Here is a 19,554-nt window from a genome sequence, read left to right on the forward strand (position 1 = left end):
CCTGCTATTCACAGCCCTCATCGCGTACTTCAAAACCGCCCATCCTGTCAACAGCCCTTCACTAGCACTTGTTCTTTTTCTCTAGATATAAAAATCTATAATCTTTATCCTACTTAAACAAAAGTAACTGAAAAATTATACACAAGAAATTTTATCTTTCTCCCTCCGCCCTACTGGCAAATTGTATTGAAGACTCTCTCGCGATGAACCTTGCAACAGAATTCCTGAGAAAACATGTAAACAATGTAGTATTTCACTATTATATGAGAGAATTAAAACCATACATGTTGAGAAACAAGATATTTCGAAATATTTTCTAGGTAAGAAATCTTGCTCCTGTATTCCACGCACTGATGAGCGAGCGGTGTGTGGAGAATGTCACCAATATTTCCGCCTTTCAAGCAAGTCACTTTGTTCTCTTACTCTCACGGGATGCAGAAATCCTTACGAAATTTTGCAAATGTTGCCAAACAGAAGCCGCTACATGACTGGTGACAAGCAGAGAAGAGGAGGAAGAAGAAGAAGAGGATGGTGTGCATGGATTACAGAACTTAACAAACAGTAGCTCACCGTCATGTCCTTGCATGGCTTTTAGGGAACTAATCCGAACTATTAGTTGTTAGAAAAAACTAACCATTCATTAATGTCAGGGGGGGAGGAGGAGGAGGAGGAGGAGGAGGAGGAGGAGGAGGAGGAGGAGGAGGAGGAGGAGGAGGAGGAGGAGAAGGAGAAGGAGAAGGAAACGGAGAAGGAGTAGGAGAAGGAGAAGGAGAAGGAGAAGGAGGAGGAGGAGGAGCAAAAAAGTAATACAAAGGAAGACTAAACAGTATCATATCTGAAGGTCCTTGTTAGACTGTTTGACTAACTATTTTACACTGACTGTTATTGGGCGAGACCATCCTTCCAGCTGAATGTGGCCGGAAATACGAAGTGATACCATGTGGTATTGAAAAACCACAAGGAATTTGAGAAGACAGTAAGAAAAAGAGTTGTGGTCTACGTACTTCTGTTTGTGAAAAAGAATGTAAATGACTGACAATTATTTAATGTGGTGTCTACAAATTTCACAACGATCTTCCATTCACACCCTTTCCCACAAACAAAAGTAGACGACGACGATGACGACGATTGATTAACTGACTGGATGATTTAATTCACCGCAAAGCTAGGGTCATATGGGTGAAGGGAGGGTGTGGCGTGAGTGAGTGAGCTGAAGCTGCAAGAAAAGGCAAAACGTGGCTTCAAGAGAATAACGCAATGGAGCAGCGGGGATTGGGTGAGGCTATGGAGCGAAAAAATAATACAGATGAATGTATAAAAAAAAAAAAAAATAATAATAATAATATAAAAACACGAAAAAGGTTACGTCCGTGGCAATGTGGAACTGCAAGATAGAATCTAAATACAGCAGAGTTAAAACAGTGCAGTGGACTTATTTACTAATTAACTTTTCACGCGCAAAGGAGGCTGCCCTTATTGCCACTACAATGGAGAGTACCAGAGTTGACAAAAGCTTCTATAGATGTTACCTGTAAAAAAAAAAAAAAAAAAAACTGTCTCAGCCACGACACGCAGGAGCCAAGCATCCAAGCCTTCAAGAAATACATCCACAGGAGAGTCTTGGAATCTTTAAAAAACGAACCCTACAGACTTTATAGGCTCACGAAAAAAAGAAATACACCTATATCACCTCTTTTCCTCCCCTTCCCGTGACACGTCTCCACATCTCCACCTCTTCACCTCATTCCGTGTATCTGAAACAAGCCTCCTCCTTTCACTCTCTTCTCTTGTAAGGTCACCGCCACGCCGCTCCCGTCAGTTTATAAGCGCCGGAGAGGCAGAGCAGCTAGCAGTCTCCACCGCGCCTCACGCACAGACATGGCCCTCAAGGTACTCACTCTCTCCCTCCCTTCCTCCCTCCCTTCTGCCTGCAGAAGCACCACCTAACGCCTAACAAACACAAGAAATGACACTCACACACACACACACACACACACACACACACACACACACACACACACACACATACACACACATGCGTTCTGCCACCCACACTGATTTTTCTTCCTCCACCAGCTCGTCCTCCTGTCCGCCCTCATGGCCGTCGCCCTGGCCGACACGGCTCCCTACAGGCCTCCCCCACCCTCTCCCCCTCAGACCTACAGCGCCCCAGCCCCATCCTACAGCGCCCCTGCACAATCCTACAACGCACCTCAGCCAGTGGTGAGTTCTTCACACACACACACACACACACACACACACACACACACACACACACACACACACACACACACACACTGTTCCTCCCTCCTCATTCACAGAGTCCCCCGAAGTATGACTTCAGCTGGAACGTCAAGGACGACTTTTCTGGCAACGACTACGGCCACCAGGAGGGCCGCGACGGCTACGACACCCAGGGATCCTACTACGTGCAGCTGCCCGACGGCCGCCTGCAGGAGGTCACCTACACCGTCAACGGCGACTCAGGCTTCGTGGCCCAGGTCAACTACCAGGGCGAGGCACAGTACCCAACACAGCAGGGCTACGGCTCCGCCCCGTCCTACCAGGCCCCCGCCCCGTCCTACCAGCAGCCCCGCCCGTCCTACGCGTAATGCTCCACCCTCGTGACGGCCAAGTCTTTCTGTCTTTGTAAATACTCCATTATACCAGTACGTACAAAGCAATAAACGAATGCGATAAAACACTCTCCTTCCTTCACCCTACATTTCGAATTCCCTACCAAACTCTCCATACATTCCCTTCCCAGCTCCCCACCAACCCTCCACCTCACATCCTGCCAAAAGCCTCGCCACGTTCCGCCCAATCGCACCAACCTGTCGTCAGGTCGTCACATGTTTCCTGAAATGCATGACAACAGATACCAGGAGGGAGACGATCTAGAACGAGGATTTGTGTGTTTAGCTGTTTGTTCCTCGTAATGAACTACGAGTGGAAGAACAGAAAAAGAACAGAAAAGAGCCTCATTCACTCCGATCTCCTATTTGTAAACATGACATCTAAAAACAAAAAAACATCAAGTATCTTGCAGGAAATGTGTATATTGAAATTTTTAAACCGAGAATTAAATTATGGATTAAACTACACTATACCAACGTTAGTGCCTCGAACTGCATTATATTAAAGAAAATTAAGTTTTCATGAGAACAAATGAAAGACGAGAAGAATTATGCCAAAATAACAATGAGGACAGTATGAAAAACAGCAAGAAACAGCGGCAGCAAGTCTGGAACCTTCAATGACAAGCCGACTAGGTCTATTCTGGAATACACTGCGAGGTAAGCGAGAGGGGCTGGTAGAGGCACTGCTAGGTAACAGTGAAGGGCAGGCGCGAGCACTACAGGAAAGGGACGACGGGCTGGGAGGGGCAGTGAAGAATACGGGCGAGGGACTGCAAGGGCACTGCGAGGTAAGGGCGAGGGGTTGGAAGGGCACTGCGAAGTAGGGACGAAGGGCTGGGAGGGCACAGTGAGGTGGCAAAGGCTGGACCAATCGTGTAGATTCGTGAAACACCAACTTTCAGGTGATGCTTCATGAGAGAGAGAGAGAGAGAGAGAGAGAGAGAGAGAGAGAGAGAGAGAGAGAGAGAGAGAGAGAGAGAGAGAGAGAGAGAGAGAGAGAGAGAGAGAGACTTAACATCTGAAAAGGATTTCATTCATTAATTCAAAACACCACGAGAGCGAGTCAGACAATATAATTGAAGGAATGGGGTGACATGTGGAGTGAGTTACAGTTACACAGAGGAAGGGAAAAAAAGGGTGCTACTTTGTCTTGTTATCTATATGGAAAAAAACATCTACACCGTACTCTGGCTTGTTATCTACAAGGAAAAAGTATTTACACCGTACAAATTTTATTTTGGAATTATATATAACATAGAGATAATGTAATTAAAATATTAAAAATTTCTTTTTACTCGTATTCTAGCGATGAACAGCACGTACAGTACATCAGCTTAAAATTCTATAGGCCAGGAGCTTCTTTTCCTATCATCTGCCAAAAGAAGTAGTCTGAGTGCGCCTAAAATGCTCTTTCATTGATGCCTTATATTTTTTTTCAACACACGAATCTTCACATCAAGCAAGGATCTTTCAGTTCCTTGTGATGTGCTTCGATGTTAGGATCGACTTAATATTGCCGATGATTTACGGAAAAATAACGAAATTTGAGTTGGTTTAAATGAGAGTAAGCTGGCCAGTCGTCGGAATAGACTATTGAGCCTTCAGCTCACATGAGTCTTCGCGTAATGAAACTTCCAGCTTCCCTCAAAGAACACAAATAAAAAATAAATATACAATACCTGTCACAAAAATAAAAGATGAGAAGAGAACATCATGAGTATGAAGACATTAACTGTACAAGTCAAAGAGAAGAGTGGACAAGGGCAGGACACATGACGCGCCAGACAGATAACAGATGGACGGTTGGAGTAAGGGACTGACAACCTAGAGACGGTAAAAACATGAACGGGAGACAAAGAGCTTGATGAAGAGATAAGTTTTCCTGGGGTGGCCTGAAACAGATGGAGAGCAGAGAGATAAGAAAAGTTGAAGAAAGCCTTTGTTAAGCCGGGTAATGTTAGAAGATAATGATCATAGTCATGATAATAATCATGATGATGATAATGAAAATGATGATAATGATGATGATGATGATGATGATGATGATGATGATGATGATGATGATGATAATGGCGATGAAGTTAATGTTGAACATGATGATGATGATGCGGCAGAAAACTTCAAGTGCCCAAAGCAACCGCATGCAATTTCTAACAAAAGTCGTGTCACTTTCAAAAAACTAAATTGTGTTTCATTATGGTCTCGCCACACCCTCCCATCGCCACGCCACGTGCATTTCTTTCTAGTTCCCTCTCTTCTTCCCCTCCAAATTCATTCTATCCATCCGACCTCTTTCCTTACATTCATCATGACTTCCCTTCACATCTTCACCTCCTAACCTCATTTTGTGCCTCAGAAATGAGTCAGCATTCCTTCTCTCTGTGCTCGTGACGCCTGCGCCACGCTCCCACACCCGCCACTATATAAGCAGGGAAAGAGGCAGAACAGCCACCAGTCCCAGACGCACCTCAGCCCCCGACATGGCCCTAAAGGTACTCCCTCCCTCCTGTCGTGCACACACTGGACCTAATGCAGACAACACTCCACACGTCCCGCACCCAACACTCCACAACACAAGCTGCCTCCACACCACACATGCACCCCACCACATCCACAACACACCGCCCCTAACACCTCGCCACAGCGTACCAACAACACCACAACAAATTTCATCACAACCACAACCACCACCACGCCCCACACACAATACTCCCACCACCCCACACATGGCAACACTCCCACACACCACGACAACGCCTCTCAACGCGTCCTGCAAGCAACACTGATTCCTCTTCCTCCACCAGCTCGTCCTCCTGTCCGCCCTCGTGGCTGCTGCTCTCGCCGACAGGGCTCCCTACAGGCCACCCCCTCCCCCTCCACCTCCCACCTACAGCGCCCCCGCCCCATCCTACAGCGCACCCCAGCCAGTGGTGAGTTTCTCACACACATGCAGTTTATGCACACAAAGACTCTCTCTCTCTCTCTCTCTCTCTCTCTCTCTCTCTCTCTCTCTCTCTCTCTCTCTCTCTCTCTCTCTCTCTCTCTCTGTCTCACCGTCCTCTCTCCCTCCCACCCACAGAGTCCCCCAAAGTATGACTTCAGCTGGAACGTCAAGGACGACCCTTCCGGCAACGACTACGGCCACCAGGAGAGTCGCGACGGCTACGACACACAGGGATCCTACTACGTGCAGCTGCCCGACGGCCGCCTGCAGGAGGTCACCTACACAGTCAACGGCGACTCAGGCTTCGTGGCCCAGGTCAACTACCAGGGAGAAGCCCAGTACCCAACACAGCAGGGCTACGGCTCCGCCCCGTCCTACCAGGCCCCCGCCCCGTCCTACCAGCAGCCCCGCCCGTCCTACGCGTAATGCTGCACCCTCGTGACGGCCAAGTCTTTCTGTCTTTGTAAATACTCCATTATACCAGTACGTACAAAGCAATAAACGAATGCGATAAAACACTCTCCTTCCTTCACCCTACACTTCGAATTCCCTACCAAACTCTCCATACATTCCCTTTCCAGCTCCCCACCAACCCTCCACCTCGCATCCTGCCAAAACCCTCGCCACGTTCCGCCCAATCGCACCAACCTGTGCCGTCCCATCGGGTCGTCACATGTTTCCTGAAATGCATGACAACAGGTACCAGGAGCGAGACGATCTAGAACGAGGATTTGTGTGTTTAGCTGTTTGTTCCTCGTAATGAACTATGAGTGCAAGAACAGAAAAGAACAGAAAAGAGCCTCATTCACTCCGACCTCCTATTTGCAAACATGACACCTAGAAACAGAAAAAAACATCAAGTATCTTGCAGGAAATGTGCATATTGAAATTTTTAAGCCGAAAATTAAAGTAGTGAATAAACTACACATACCAATGTTAGTGCCTAGACCAGTATTGTATGAAAGAAAATTAAGGTATTATGAAGAGAATAAATGAAAGACGAGAAGAATTGTTTCAAAATAACAATAAGGAGAACGATGTGAAAAACCGCAGAAAACAGTGATTGCAAGTCTGAAAACTTCAATGACAAGCCGTCTAGGTCCATTCTGCAAAATAATGCGAGGTAGGGGAAAGGAAAAGGAAAGGAAAAGTAGAGGCACTGCGGGGTAAAATCGAAGGGCTGGTAGGAGCACTGAAGGAAAGGGGCGAGGGACTGGGAGGGAAGTGAGGGATACGGCGAGGGACTGGAAGCAGTACTGGGAGGTAAGGGCGAGGTTCTGGAAGGGGCACTGCAAAGTAAAGGCGACGGGCTTAGAGGGCACAGCGGCGAGGTGGCAAAGGATGGACCAATCGTGGAGACTAGAGAGAGAGAGAGAGAGAGAGAGAGAGAGAGAGAGAGAGAGAGAGAGAGAGAGAGAGAGAGAGAGAGAGAGAGAGAGAGAGAGAGAGTTGACATCTGAAAGGGATTTCTTTCAATCATTCAAAACACCACGAAAGCGAGTCAGGTAATATAACTTAAGGAGTGGGATGACAGGGGGTGTGGGTTCCAGTTACACACAGGAAAGGAAAAAAAAAGTTGTCTGGAATAGCAGAATAGTGAAGCATTGTTGGGCAGTGTGAAGCAGGGCAAAGGAAACACGCGGAGCCTATGGGCGAGGCAGTTTGGACATAGAGAGCGGAAGAAATATAAATAAGTGAATAACTGCTGGCCGAAGTGACAAAATCTCCCACTGTTAATAGTGTAGTCAAAATATCACCATCAGTACCGAGAAAGACAGATATTCAGTTTTAACATTTGAGTCAGAAACCAAGAGTCACATGAGTCTTCGCGTAATGAAACTTCCAGCTTCCCTCAAAGAATACAAAAGAAAAAAAATAAACAATGCCTATCACAAAAATAAAACATGAGAAGAGAATATCATCAGTATGAGAGCAGACCAAAATTGAAGACATTAACTATACAAGTCAAAGAGAAGAGTGGACAAGGGCAGGACACATGACGCGCCAGACAGATAACAGATGGACGGTTGGAGTAGGGGACTGACAACCTGGAGACGGTAAAAGCGGGAAGTGAAGACGGGGAGCTGATAAAGAGATGAGTTCTGATAGGGTGGCGTGGAACAGATGAAGACCAGAGAGATAAGCAAAGACAGTTCAAGAAAGCCTTTATTATGCTAGGTAGTGTTAGAAGATAATGGTTATGGTGATGGTGATGATGATGTGATGATGATGATCGTGATGATGAGGCGACAGAAAACTTCAAGTGCCAAAAAACAGCCGCTTGCAATTTCTCACAAAAGTCGTGTCGTTTACTAAAAACAAATTTCTGATGTATTCTGTCCTCGCCACGCCCTCTCAACGCCACGCCAAGTGCTTTTTTTCCTGGTCTTTTCTCTTCCTCCAAGTTCATTCTATCCATCCGACCTCTTTCCTTACATTCCTCGTGACTTCCCTTCACATCTTCACTCCTAACCTCATTTTGTGCCTCTAAAATCAGTCACCATTCCTTCTCTCTGTGGTCAAGCCGTCCGCGCCACGCCCTCACCGCCGTCACTATATAAGCAGACCGACAGGCAGAACAGCCACCAATCCCCGACGCACCTCAGCCCCGACATGGCCCTCAAGGTACTCCCTCCCTAATGGCGTGCACACACTGCACCTAATGCAGACAACTATCCACACGACCCGCATCCAACACTCCACAATACGAGCTGCCTCCACACCACACATGCACCCCACCATATCCACAACACACTGCCCTTAACCACACACCACAGCGCCCCAACAACACCACAATAAACTTACCCACAACCACAACCACCACCCCGCCCCACACACAATACTCCCAACACCCCACACATGGCAACACTCCCACACACCACGACAACGCCTCTCAACGCGCCCTGAAAACCACACTGATTCCTCTTCCTCCACCAGCTCGTCCTCCTGTCCGCCCTCGTGGCTGCCGCCCTCGCCGACAGGGCTCCCTACAGGCCACCCCCCTCCCCCACCACCTCCCACCTACAGCGCTCCCGCCCCATCCTACAGCGCACCCCAGCCAGTGGTGAGTTTCTCACACACATGCAGTTCATGTGGACATACACACACACACACACACATATACTCTCTCTCTCTCTCTCTCTCTCTCTCTCTCTCTCTCTCTCTCTCTCTCTCTCTCTCTCTCTCTCTCTCTCACCGTCCCTCTCTCCATCCCACCCATAGAGTCCCCCCAAGTATGACTTCAGCTGGAACGTCAAGGACGACCCTTCCGGCAACGACTATGGCCACCAGGAGGGCCGCAACGGCTATGACACCCAGGGATCCTACTACGTGCAGCTGCCCGACGGCCGCCTGCAGGAGGTCACCTACACCGTCAACGGCGACTCAGGCTTCGTGGCCCAGGTCAACTACCAGGGAGAGGCACAGTACCCAACACAGCAGGGCTACGGCTCCGCACCTTCCTACCAGGCCCCCGCCCCGTCCTACCAGCAGCCCCGCCCGTCCTACGCGTAATGCTCCACCCTCGTGACGGCCAAGTCTTTCTGTCTTTGTAAATACTCCATTATACCAGTACGTACAAAGCAATAAACGAATGCGATAAAACACTCTCCTTCCTTCACCCTACACTTCGAATTCCCTACCAAACTCTCCATACATTCCCTTTCCAGCTCCCCACCAACCCTCCACCTGGCATCCTGCCAAAAGCCTCGCCACGTTCCGCCCAATCGCACCAACCTGTGCCGTCCCATCGGGTCGTCACATGTTTCCTGAAATGCATGACAACAGATACCAGGAGCGAGACGATCTAGAACGAGGATTTGTGTGTTTAGCTGATTGTTCCTCGTAATGAACTATGAGTGCAAGAACAGAAAAAGAACAGAAATAGACCTCGATTAGTTCAACCTACGATTTATAAACAGGACAGCTAGAAACGGAAGACCATCAAGTATCTTGCAGGAAATATGCATACTGAAATTCTTAAGCCGAGAATTAAATTATGATTAAACTACACCATACCAACGTTAGTACCTCGACAAGCATGGTATTAAACCAAACTATGTTTTGATGAGGTGAAGAAATGAAAGACTAGCAGAATTACCCCAAAATAACAATGAGAAGGATGATATCAAGAAGAGCAAGAAACAGTGACTGCAATTCTGAAACCTTCAATGACAAGCCCACTCGGTCCATTCTGGATGACACTACGAGGTATGGGAGAGGGACTGGTAGAGGCACTGTGAGGTAGGAGAGAAAGGCTGGCAGGGGCACTGCAAGAATGGGGCGAGGGGATGGGAGGGTCACTGAGGGATACGGGCAAGGGACTGGAAGGTGCACTACGAAGTAAGAGCGAGGGTCTGGAAGGGGCACTGCGAAGTAGGGACGAAGGGCTGGGAGGGCAGAGCGAGGTGGCAGAGGCTGGACCAATCGTGTAGATTCGTGAAACATCAACTTTCAGGTGATGCTCCATACGAGAGAGAGAGAGAGAGAGAGAGAGAGAGAGAGAGAGAGAGAGAGAGAGAGAGAGAGAGAGAGAGAGAGAGAGAGAGAGAGAGTTGACATCTGAAAGGTATTTCATTCATTCATTCAAAACACCACGAGAGCGAGTCAGATAATATAACTGAAGGAATGGGATGACAGGGGGAGTGAGTTACAGTTACACACAGGAAGGGAAAAAAGTTGTCTGGAACCGCACAACAGCGCAGCGTTGTTGGGCAGTGTGAAGCAGGGCAAAGGAAACACGCGGAGCCTATGGGCGAGGCTGTTTGGACATAGAGATCGGAAGAAATATAAATAAGTGAATAACTGCTGGCCGAAGTGACAAAATCTCCCACTGTTAATAGTGTTGTCAAAATATCACCATCAGTACAGAGAAAGACAGATATTCAGTTTTAACATTTGAGTCAGAAACCAAGAGTCACATGAGTCTTCGCGTAATGAAACTTCCAGCTTCCCTCAAAGAATACAAAAGAAAAAAATAAACAATGCCTATCACAAAAATAAAAGATGAAAAGAGAACATCATCAGTATGAGAGCAGACCAAAATTGAAGACATTAACTGTACAAGTCAAAGAGAAGAGTGGACAAGGGCAGGACACATGACGCGCCAGACAGATAACAGATGGACGGTTGGAGTAAGGGACTGACAACCTGGAGACGGTAAAAGCAGAAAGGGGAGACCGGGAGCTGATAAAGAGATGAGTTTTGATAGGGTGGCGTGGAACAGATGGAGACCAGAGAGATAACCAGGTAAGTTTGAAGGAAGCCTTTGTTAAGCCAGGTAGTGTTAGAAGATAATGGTCATGGTGATGATGATGATGATGATGATGATGATGATGATGATGATGATAATGGCGATGAAGTTAATGTTGAACATGATGATGATGATGCGGCAGAAAACTTCAAGTGCCCAAAGCAACCGCATGCAATTTCTAACAAAAGTCGTGTCACTTTCAAAAAACTAAATTGTGTTTCATTATGGTCTCGCCACACCCTCCCATCGCCACGCCACGTGCATTTCTTTCTAGTTCCCTCTCTTCTTCCCCTCCAAATTCATTCTATCCATCCGACCTCTTTCCTTACATTCATCATGACTTCCCTTCACATCTTCACCTCCTAACCTCATTTTGTGCCTCAGAAATGAGTCAGCATTCCTTCTCTGTGCTCGTGACGCCTGCGCCACGCTCCCACACCCGCCACTATATAAGCAGGGAAAGAGGCAGAACAGCCACCAGTCCCAGACGCACCTCAGCCCCCGACATGGCCCTAAAGGTACTCCCTCCCTCCTGTCGTGCACACACTGGACCTAATGCAGACAACACTCCACACGTCCCGCACCCAACACTCCACAACACAAGCTGCCTCCACACCACACATGCACCCCACCACATCCACAACACACCGCCCCTAACACCTCGCCACAGCGTACCAACAACACCACAACAAATTTCATCACAACCACCACCACGCCCCACACACAATACTCCCACCACCCCACACATGGCAACACTCCCACACACCACGACAACGCCTCTCAACGCGTCCTGCAAGCAACACTGATTCCTCTTCCTCCACCAGCTCGTCCTCCTGTCCGCCCTCGTGGCTGCTGCTCTCGCCGACAGGGCTCCCTACAGGCCACCCCCTCCCCCTCCACCTCCCACCTACAGCGCCCCCGCCCCATCCTACAGCGCACCCCAGCCAGTGGTGAGTTTCTCACACACATGCAGTTTATGCACACAAAGACTCTCTCTCTCTCTCTCTCTCTCTCTCTCTCTCTCTCTCTCTCTCTCTCTCTCTCTCTCTCTCTCTCTCTCTCTCTCTGTCTCACCGTCCTCTCTCCCTCCCACCCACAGAGTCCCCCAAAGTATGACTTCAGCTGGAACGTCAAGGACGACCCTTCCGGCAACGACTACGGCCACCAGGAGAGTCGCGACGGCTACGACACACAGGGATCCTACTACGTGCAGCTGCCCGACGGCCGCCTGCAGGAGGTCACCTACACAGTCAACGGCGACTCAGGCTTCGTGGCCCAGGTCAACTACCAGGGAGAAGCCCAGTACCCAACACAGCAGGGCTACGGCTCCGCCCCGTCCTACCAGGCCCCCGCCCCGTCCTACCAGCAGCCCCGCCCGTCCTACGCGTAATGCTGCACCCTCGTGACGGCCAAGTCTTTCTGTCTTTGTAAATACTCCATTATACCAGTACGTACAAAGCAATAAACGAATGCGATAAAACACTCTCCTTCCTTCACCCTACACTTCGAATTCCCTACCAAACTCTCCATACATTCCCTTTCCAGCTCCCCACCAACCCTCCACCTCGCATCCTGCCAAAACCCTCGCCACGTTCCGCCCAATCGCACCAACCTGTGCCGTCCCATCGGGTCGTCACATGTTTCCTGAAATGCATGACAACAGGTACCAGGAGCGAGACGATCTAGAACGAGGATTTGTGTGTTTAGCTGTTTGTTCCTCGTAATGAACTATGAGTGCAAGAACAGAAAAGAACAGAAAAGAGCCTCATTCACTCCGACCTCCTATTTGCAAACATGACACCTAGAAACAGAAAAAAACATCAAGTATCTTGCAGGAAATGTGCATATTGAAATTTTTAAGCCGAAAATTAAAGTAGTGAATAAACTACACATACCAATGTTAGTGCCTAGACCAGTATTGTATGAAAGAAAATTAAGGTATTATGAAGAGAATAAATGAAAGACGAGAAGAATTGTTTCAAAATAACAATAAGGAGAACGATGTGAAAAACCGCAGAAAACAGTGATTGCAAGTCTGAAAACTTCAATGACAAGCCGTCTAGGTCCATTCTGCAAAATAATGCGAGGTAGGGGAAAGGAAAAGGAAAGGAAAAGTAGAGGCACTGCGGGGTAAAATCGAAGGGCTGGTAGGAGCACTGAAGGAAAGGGGCGAGGGACTGGGAGGGAAGTGAGGGATACGGCGAGGGACTGGAAGCAGTACTGGGAGGTAAGGGCGAGGTTCTGGAAGGGGCACTCTGCAAAGTAAAGGCGACGGGCTTAGAGGGCACAGCGGCGAGGTGGCAAAGGATGGACCAATCGTGGAGACTAGAGAGAGAGAGAGAGAGAGAGAGAGAGAGAGAGAGAGAGAGAGAGAGAGAGAGAGAGAGAGAGAGAGAGAGAGAGAGAGAGAGAATTGACATCTGAAAGGGATTTCTTTCAATCATTCAAAACACCACGAAAGCGAGTCAGGTAATATAACTTAAGGAGTGGGATGACAGGGGGTGTGGGTTCCAGTTACACACAGGAAAGGAAAAAAAAGTTGTCTGGAATAGCAGAATAGTGAAGCATTGTTGGGCAGTGTGAAGCAGGGCAAAGGAAACACGCGGAGCCTATGGGCGAGGCAGTTTGGACATAGAGAGCGGAAGAAATATAAATAAGTGAATAACTGCTGGCCGAAGTGACAAAATCTCCCACTGTTAATAGTGTAGTCAAAATATCACCATCAGTACCGAGAAAGACAGATATTCAGTTTTAACATTTGAGTCAGAAACCAAGAGTCACATGAGTCTTCGCGTAATGAAACTTCCAGCTTCCCTCAAAGAATACAAAAGAAAAAAAATAAACAATGCCTATCACAAAAATAAAACATGAGAAGAGAATATCATCAGTATGAGAGCAGACCAAAATTGAAGACATTAACTATACAAGTCAAAGAGAAGAGTGGACAAGGGCAGGACACATGACGCGCCAGACAGATAACAGATGGACGGTTGGAGTAGGGGACTGACAACCTGGAGACGGTAAAAGCGGGAAGTGAAGACGGGGAGCTGATAAAGAGATGAGTTCTGATAGGGTGGCGTGGAACAGATGAAGACCAGAGAGATAAGCAAAGACAGTTCAAGAAAGCCTTTATTATGCTAGGTAGTGTTAGAAGATAATGGTTATGGTGATGGTGATGATGATGTGATGATGATGATCGTGATGATGAGGCGACAGAAAACTTCAAGTGCCCAAAACAGCCGCTTGCAATTTCTCACAAAAGTCGTGTCGTTTACTAAAAACAAATTTCTGATGTATTCTGTCCTCGCCACGCCCTCTCAACGCCACGCCACGTGCTTTTTTTCCTGGTCTTTTCTCTTCCTCCAAGTTCATTCTATCCATCCGACCTCTTTCCTTACATTCCTCGTGACTTCCCTTCACATCTTCACTCCTAACCTCATTTTGTGCCTCTAAAATCAGTCAACATTCCTTCTCTCTGTGGTCAAGCCGTCCGCGCCACGCCCTCACCGCCGTCACTATATAAGCAGACCGACAGGCAGAACAGCCACCAATCCCCGACGCACCTCAGCCCCGACATGGCCCTCAAGGTACTCCCTCCCTAATGGCGTGCACACACTGCACCTAATGCAGACAACTATCCACACGACCCGCATCCAACACTCCACAATACGAGCTGCCTCCACACCACACATGCACCCCACCATATCCACAACACACTGCCCTTAACCACACACCACAGCGCCCCAACAACACCACAATAAACTTACCCACAACCACAACCACCACCCCCGCCCCACACACAATACTCCCAACACCCCACACATGGCAACACTCCCACACACCACGACAACGCCTCTCAACGCGCCCTGAAAACCACACTGATTCCTCTTCCTCCACCAGCTCGTCCTCCTGTCCGCCCTCGTGGCTGCCGCCCTCGCCGACAGGGCTCCCTACAGGCCACCCCCTCCCCCACCACCTCCCACCTACAGCGCTCCCGCCCCATCCTACAGCGCACCCCAGCCAGTGGTGAGTTTCTCACACACATGCAGTTCATGTGGACATACACACACACACACACACACACACATATACTCTCTCTCTCTCTCTCTCTCTCTCTCTCTCTCTCTCTCTCTCTCTCTCTCTCTCTCTCTCTCTCTCTCTCTCTCTCTCTCTCTCTCACCGTCCCTCTCTCCATCCCACCCATAGAGTCCCCCCAAGTATGACTTCAGCTGGAACGTCAAGGACGACCCTTCCGGCAACGACTATGGCCACCAGGAGGGCCGCAACGGCTATGACACCCAGGGATCCTACTACGTGCAGCTGCCCGACGGCCGCCTGCAGGAGGTCACCTACACCGTCAACGGCGACTCAGGCTTCGTGGCCCAGGTCAACTACCAGGGAGAGGCACAGTACCCAACACAGCAGGGCTACGGCTCCGCACCTTCCTACCAGGCCCCCGCCCCGTCCTACCAGCAGCCCCGCCCGTCCTACGCGTAATGCTCCACCCTCGTGACGGCCAAGTCTTTCTGTCTTTGTAAATACTCCATTATACCAGTACGTACAAAGCAATAAACGAATGCGATAAAACACTCTCCTTCCTTCACCCTACACTTCGAATTCCCTACCAAACTCTCCATACATTCCCTTTCCAGCTCCCCACCAACCCTCCACCTGGCATCCTGCCAAAAGCCTCGCCACGTTCCGCCCAATCGCACCAACCTGTGCCGTCCCATCGGGTCGTCACATGTTTCCTGAAATGCATGACAACAGATACCAGGAGCGAGACGATCTAGAACGAGGATTTGTGTGTTTAGCTGATTGTTCCTCGTAATGAACTATGAGTGCAAGAACAGAAAAAGAACAGAAATAGGCCTCGATTAGTTCAACCTACGATTTATAAACAGGACAGCTAGAAACGGAAGACCATCAAGTATCTTGCAGGAAATATGCATACTGAAATTCTTAAGCCGAGAATTAAATTATGATTAAACTACACCATACCAACGTTAGTACCTCGACAAGCATGGTATTAAACCAAACTATGTTTTGATGAGGTGAAGAAATGAAAGACTAGCAGAATTACCCCAAAATAACAATGAGAAGGATGATATCAAGAAGAGCAAGAAACAGTGACTGCAATTCTGAAACCTTCAATGACAAGCCCACTCGGTCCATTCTGGATGACACTACGAGGTATGGGAGAGGGACTGGTAGAGGCACTGTGAGGTAGGAGAGAAAGGCTGGCAGGGGCACTGCAAGAATGGGGCGAGGGGATGGGAGGGTCACTGAGGGATACATGACGCGCCAGACAGATAACAGATGGACGGTTGGAGTAAGGGACTGACAACCTGGAGACGGTAAAAGCAGAAAGGGGAGACGGGGAGCTGATAAAGAGATGAGTTTTCATAGGGTGGCGTGGAACAGATGGAGACCAGAGAGATAACCAGGTAAGTTTGAAGGAAGCCTTTGTTAAGCCAGGTAATGTTAGAAGATAATGGTCATGATGATGATGATGATGATGATGATGATGATGATGATGATGATGATATTGATGATGATGATGACGATGAAGATGATAATGATGATGATGATGATGATGATAATGATGATGATGCGACAGAAAACTTCAAGTGCCCGAAGAAAATGCATTCAATTTCTCACAAAAGTCGTGTCACTTTCTAAAAACAAAAGTGGAACATTCTGGCCTCGACACGACCTCTCAACACCACGCCACGTGGATTTATTCCTGGTCCTTTCTCTCCCTCCAAGTTCATCCTATTTATCCCACCTCCTTCCTTACATTCCTCGTGACTTCCCTTCACATCTTCATCTCCTAACCTCATTCTCGGCCTCTAAAATCAGTGCCCATTCCTTCCATTCCATTCCGCCACTATATAAGCGGGCCGAGAGGTAGAGAAGCCACCACTCCTCAACGCACCTCAGCCCCCCGACATGGCCCTCAAGGTACACCCTCCCTCCTGGCGTGCACCCACTGCACCTCGTGTACCCAATACTTCACACGTGGCGCACCCAACTCTCCACAATACAAGCTGCCTTCCACACCCATAAATGCACCCCACCACACACCACCGTCATACCAGGTCCCAGTCCCTTCCAATCAGGGCCCCTCTCCGTCCTATCAGCAGCCCCGCCCGTCCTACGCGTAATGCGTAGGAGAAGGAGGAGGAGGAGGAAGAGGAGGAAGAAAATAAAGACGACGACGATGAGGACGACAGCGACGACAAGCACAAGGACAGCACCGAAAATGACGAGGATAAGAACCAGAAGACGAGAATCTACAACAGCGAAACAGAAACTATGAACAAGAGGCTGAGGTGACACACACAGAAGAGAGCTGCAGAAAAGGGTCGAGTGTTGGGAAGAAAGACTGCAAAGTGGCGAAGGATGGCCGAATTATCGGCTGGTAGAAAATCACCTTTAAGGATGTTACTGGACACAGGAAAAGTGGAGTGGCCGAATGACTGATTATCTAATTCATTCAAGGCAACCCACCAACAGGATCACGCGGCTCAAGGGACTGACTGACATGAGTGAGTGTGTTGGTACAGTACAAACGTGGCTGCAGGAGACTGGCGGGATGGTGTAGCGAAGGCAACCAGGGTTAGGGCAGGTCGGTGTTGAGGAACAAAAAAAAAGAGTCGGGAGATCACTTATTTGAAAGACTGAATTTCCACAACGACAATGACAACGAGAAAGAAAACAGCGAACACGACGACAACGATGACGGCGACAACAATAACGGTAATGACAACATCGATGACAACAACAATGACCACCACAATGATGACAACCACAACGAAAACGACGATGAAACCGATCACGACAATGAAAAAAACAACAACTACAAATACAATGAAAACGATGACGACGACATCAACATTAACGACGATCACGACAACAATATCAACGACCAATATATAAAGATGACGACAACGACAAATCACAACGTCGAAGAAGGAATACAAGGAGGAGAAGGAATAGGAGTGCCGCGCCGTTCTCTCTCCAAATTTGCTCAAGTGCGGAGGAAGGAGAACTTGCTGTCCTTGTCTCATGGCCGCACTCATGCCTGCGTCTCTTCTTCAGTCATGCTGTGAGGACACCTTTCCTCCATGACCATTTATAGACCTTGCCTCTCCACTAAGGTGAAAAAGGAGGAAGAAGAGGAGGAGGAGAAATACAAAGGAATACAAAGAAAAGCCAAACACCAACAGACCTTTTGGTCCTTTCAAGGCTGTTTGGTAACTATTTCTAACTAGCTACAGGGAAGAGAGACAGGACAACATAGCAGAAGGCTCCTCCCCACCCACCACTCCCTCCAGCTTGCGCTGCCATGGAAATAATTGGGAAAAAGTACCATGCAGTATGGAAAAACTGACATGGAATTTTCATAGGAAAGGTTGAAGGGAAGTTTTACTATTCACGCTATGGTGAACTCTATACGCCTATCTGAAAGTTAATACAATTTATAATAAAACTGGTGCTGCAAAATAATTATTCGGACAAGAAGAGAGCTTGTTAGGAATTTGCTTTTAAATATTTGTCTATTTTATTTTTTTTCAATGATTCAACAGAATTGCTGTTTACGATTTCTGCAGGAAGATTATTTCATATATTTACTGTACGATTAAAGAAAAAATGTTTGGCCTCGTGGGATTTAAAACGTTTGGGTACAATCTTTAATCCATTATTTCTTGTTAGGTGAGAATGATCAATGGTATAATATTTATGTGCATCAATGTTACTATATCCTTTATAAATTTTGAACACTTCAATTAGGTCTCGTCTTATCCTGCGCTTTGTTAAACTAAATAGGATTAGTTCTTCCAGTCGTTCCTCATACGGCTTATTAAGCAATCCTGGAATCATCTTTGTGACTCTGCGCTGTATCTTTTCTAGTTTTTCAGTGTCTTTTTTGTAGTATGGTGACCAGAACTGTACACAGTATTCTAGATGAGGACGCATCAGTGAGTTGTATAAGGCAAGTATAATCTTTTCTGATTTAAATTCAAGGGTTCTTCCAATGAATCCTACTAATTTATTTGCCGTCTTTACTGTTTCTGTGAAGTGTTGATTCGGCTTTAGGTCTTTTGACACAACGACACCAAGATTTTTTTCTTTATCAGTGCTTGACAGTGGCATGTTATTCATTACATATCTCGCCTGAACATTGTTGCTTCCAATATGTAGAATTTTACACTTTTCTATATTACATCTCATCTGCCATTTTTCTGCCCAGCTTGTTAGTTAATTGAGGTCACACTGCAGTTCCTGCCACTGTGACACTGACGTTACTCTACGTGTTATTTTGGTGTCGTCTGCAAATTTATCTATTTTGCAATTTATCTCTTCATCAGTATCATTAATGTATATTATAAAAAGTACTGGTCCTAATACAGAGCCTTGAGGAACGCCGCTATTTACCTTATGCCAATCTGATTCTTTTCCATTTATCACAACACAGTTTTCTGTCAAAGAGCCAGTCTCTCAGCCATTTCAGGGTGTTTCTGGCAATGCCGTGAGCTTTTACTTTACTGATGAGTCTCTTATGGAGAACAGTGTCGAAAGCTTTCTGGAAATCGAGGTAGATAATATCAACAGCTTTTGTCTCGTCATACGAGTTAAATACTTCATAAAAGAAGTCTAGTAAGTTCGTAAAGCAGGAACGTTTGGTTCTGAAACCGTGTTGCGAGTCCCTTATG

The 19,554-nt window shown here is 47.6% G+C and overlaps 5 protein-coding genes across 5 annotated transcripts; all 5 read left to right on the forward strand.

The window, feature by feature from the left end:
• The first annotated feature begins 1,776 nt into the window (after positions 1-1,776).
• Positions 1,777-2,692, forward strand: LOC135113294 (cuticle protein 21-like). Its single transcript, XM_064028507.1, has 3 exons — positions 1,777-1,890; positions 2,077-2,223; positions 2,322-2,692. The coding sequence occupies exons 1-3, from the start codon at positions 1,879-1,881 to the stop codon at positions 2,610-2,612; spliced, it is 450 nt and encodes a 149-aa protein (XP_063884577.1). The 5' UTR covers positions 1,777-1,878; the 3' UTR covers positions 2,613-2,692.
• A 2,378-nt stretch (positions 2,693-5,070) lies between these two features.
• LOC135113295 (cuticle protein 8-like) lies at positions 5,071-6,099 on the forward strand. The gene is made up of 3 exons (XM_064028509.1): positions 5,071-5,131; positions 5,444-5,569; positions 5,719-6,099. The coding sequence occupies exons 1-3, from the start codon at positions 5,120-5,122 to the stop codon at positions 6,007-6,009; spliced, it is 429 nt and encodes a 142-aa protein (XP_063884579.1). The 5' UTR covers positions 5,071-5,119; the 3' UTR covers positions 6,010-6,099.
• Positions 6,100-7,602: 1,503 nt separating this feature from the next.
• Positions 7,603-9,150, forward strand: LOC135113388 (uncharacterized). Its single transcript, XM_064028644.1, has 3 exons — positions 7,603-7,609; positions 8,361-8,647; positions 8,806-9,150. Exons 1-3 carry the CDS (start codon positions 7,603-7,605, stop codon positions 9,094-9,096), a joined length of 585 nt encoding a protein of 194 aa, XP_063884714.1. The 3' UTR covers positions 9,097-9,150.
• Positions 9,151-11,305: 2,155 nt separating this feature from the next.
• On the forward strand, positions 11,306-12,314 carry LOC135113296 (cuticle protein 8-like). The gene is made up of 3 exons (XM_064028510.1): positions 11,306-11,352; positions 11,659-11,784; positions 11,934-12,314. The coding sequence occupies exons 1-3, from the start codon at positions 11,341-11,343 to the stop codon at positions 12,222-12,224; spliced, it is 429 nt and encodes a 142-aa protein (XP_063884580.1). The 5' UTR covers positions 11,306-11,340; the 3' UTR covers positions 12,225-12,314.
• A 2,010-nt stretch (positions 12,315-14,324) lies between these two features.
• Positions 14,325-15,362, forward strand: LOC135113297 (cuticle protein 8-like). Its single transcript, XM_064028511.1, has 3 exons — positions 14,325-14,421; positions 14,735-14,860; positions 15,041-15,362. Exons 1-3 carry the CDS (start codon positions 14,410-14,412, stop codon positions 15,329-15,331), a joined length of 429 nt encoding a protein of 142 aa, XP_063884581.1. The 5' UTR covers positions 14,325-14,409; the 3' UTR covers positions 15,332-15,362.
• The last annotated feature ends 4,192 nt before the right edge of the window (positions 15,363-19,554 follow it).

Source organism: Scylla paramamosain, chromosome 25 (assembly GCF_035594125.1).
Source record: "Scylla paramamosain isolate STU-SP2022 chromosome 25, ASM3559412v1, whole genome shotgun sequence".
Classification (NCBI taxonomy): Eukaryota; Metazoa; Arthropoda; class Malacostraca; order Decapoda; family Portunidae; genus Scylla; species Scylla paramamosain.

What these genes read in the sequence shown, in the direction of transcription:
- LOC135113294 (XM_064028507.1), top strand. An exon ending in ACAACGCACCTCAGCCAGTG is followed by an intron (nt 2,224 to 2,321) that starts GTGAGTTCTTCA and finishes CCTCATTCACAG; the next exon opens with AGTCCCCCGAAGTATGACTT.
- LOC135113295 (XM_064028509.1), top strand. An exon ending in ACAGCGCACCCCAGCCAGTG is followed by an intron (nt 5,570 to 5,718) that starts GTGAGTTTCTCA and finishes TCCCACCCACAG; the next exon opens with AGTCCCCCAAAGTATGACTT.
- LOC135113388 (XM_064028644.1), top strand. An exon ending in ACAGCGCACCCCAGCCAGTG is followed by an intron (nt 8,648 to 8,805) that starts GTGAGTTTCTCA and finishes TCCCACCCATAG; the next exon opens with AGTCCCCCCAAGTATGACTT.
- LOC135113296 (XM_064028510.1), top strand. An exon ending in ACAGCGCACCCCAGCCAGTG is followed by an intron (nt 11,785 to 11,933) that starts GTGAGTTTCTCA and finishes TCCCACCCACAG; the next exon opens with AGTCCCCCAAAGTATGACTT.
- LOC135113297 (XM_064028511.1), top strand. An exon ending in ACAGCGCACCCCAGCCAGTG is followed by an intron (nt 14,861 to 15,040) that starts GTGAGTTTCTCA and finishes TCCCACCCATAG; the next exon opens with AGTCCCCCCAAGTATGACTT.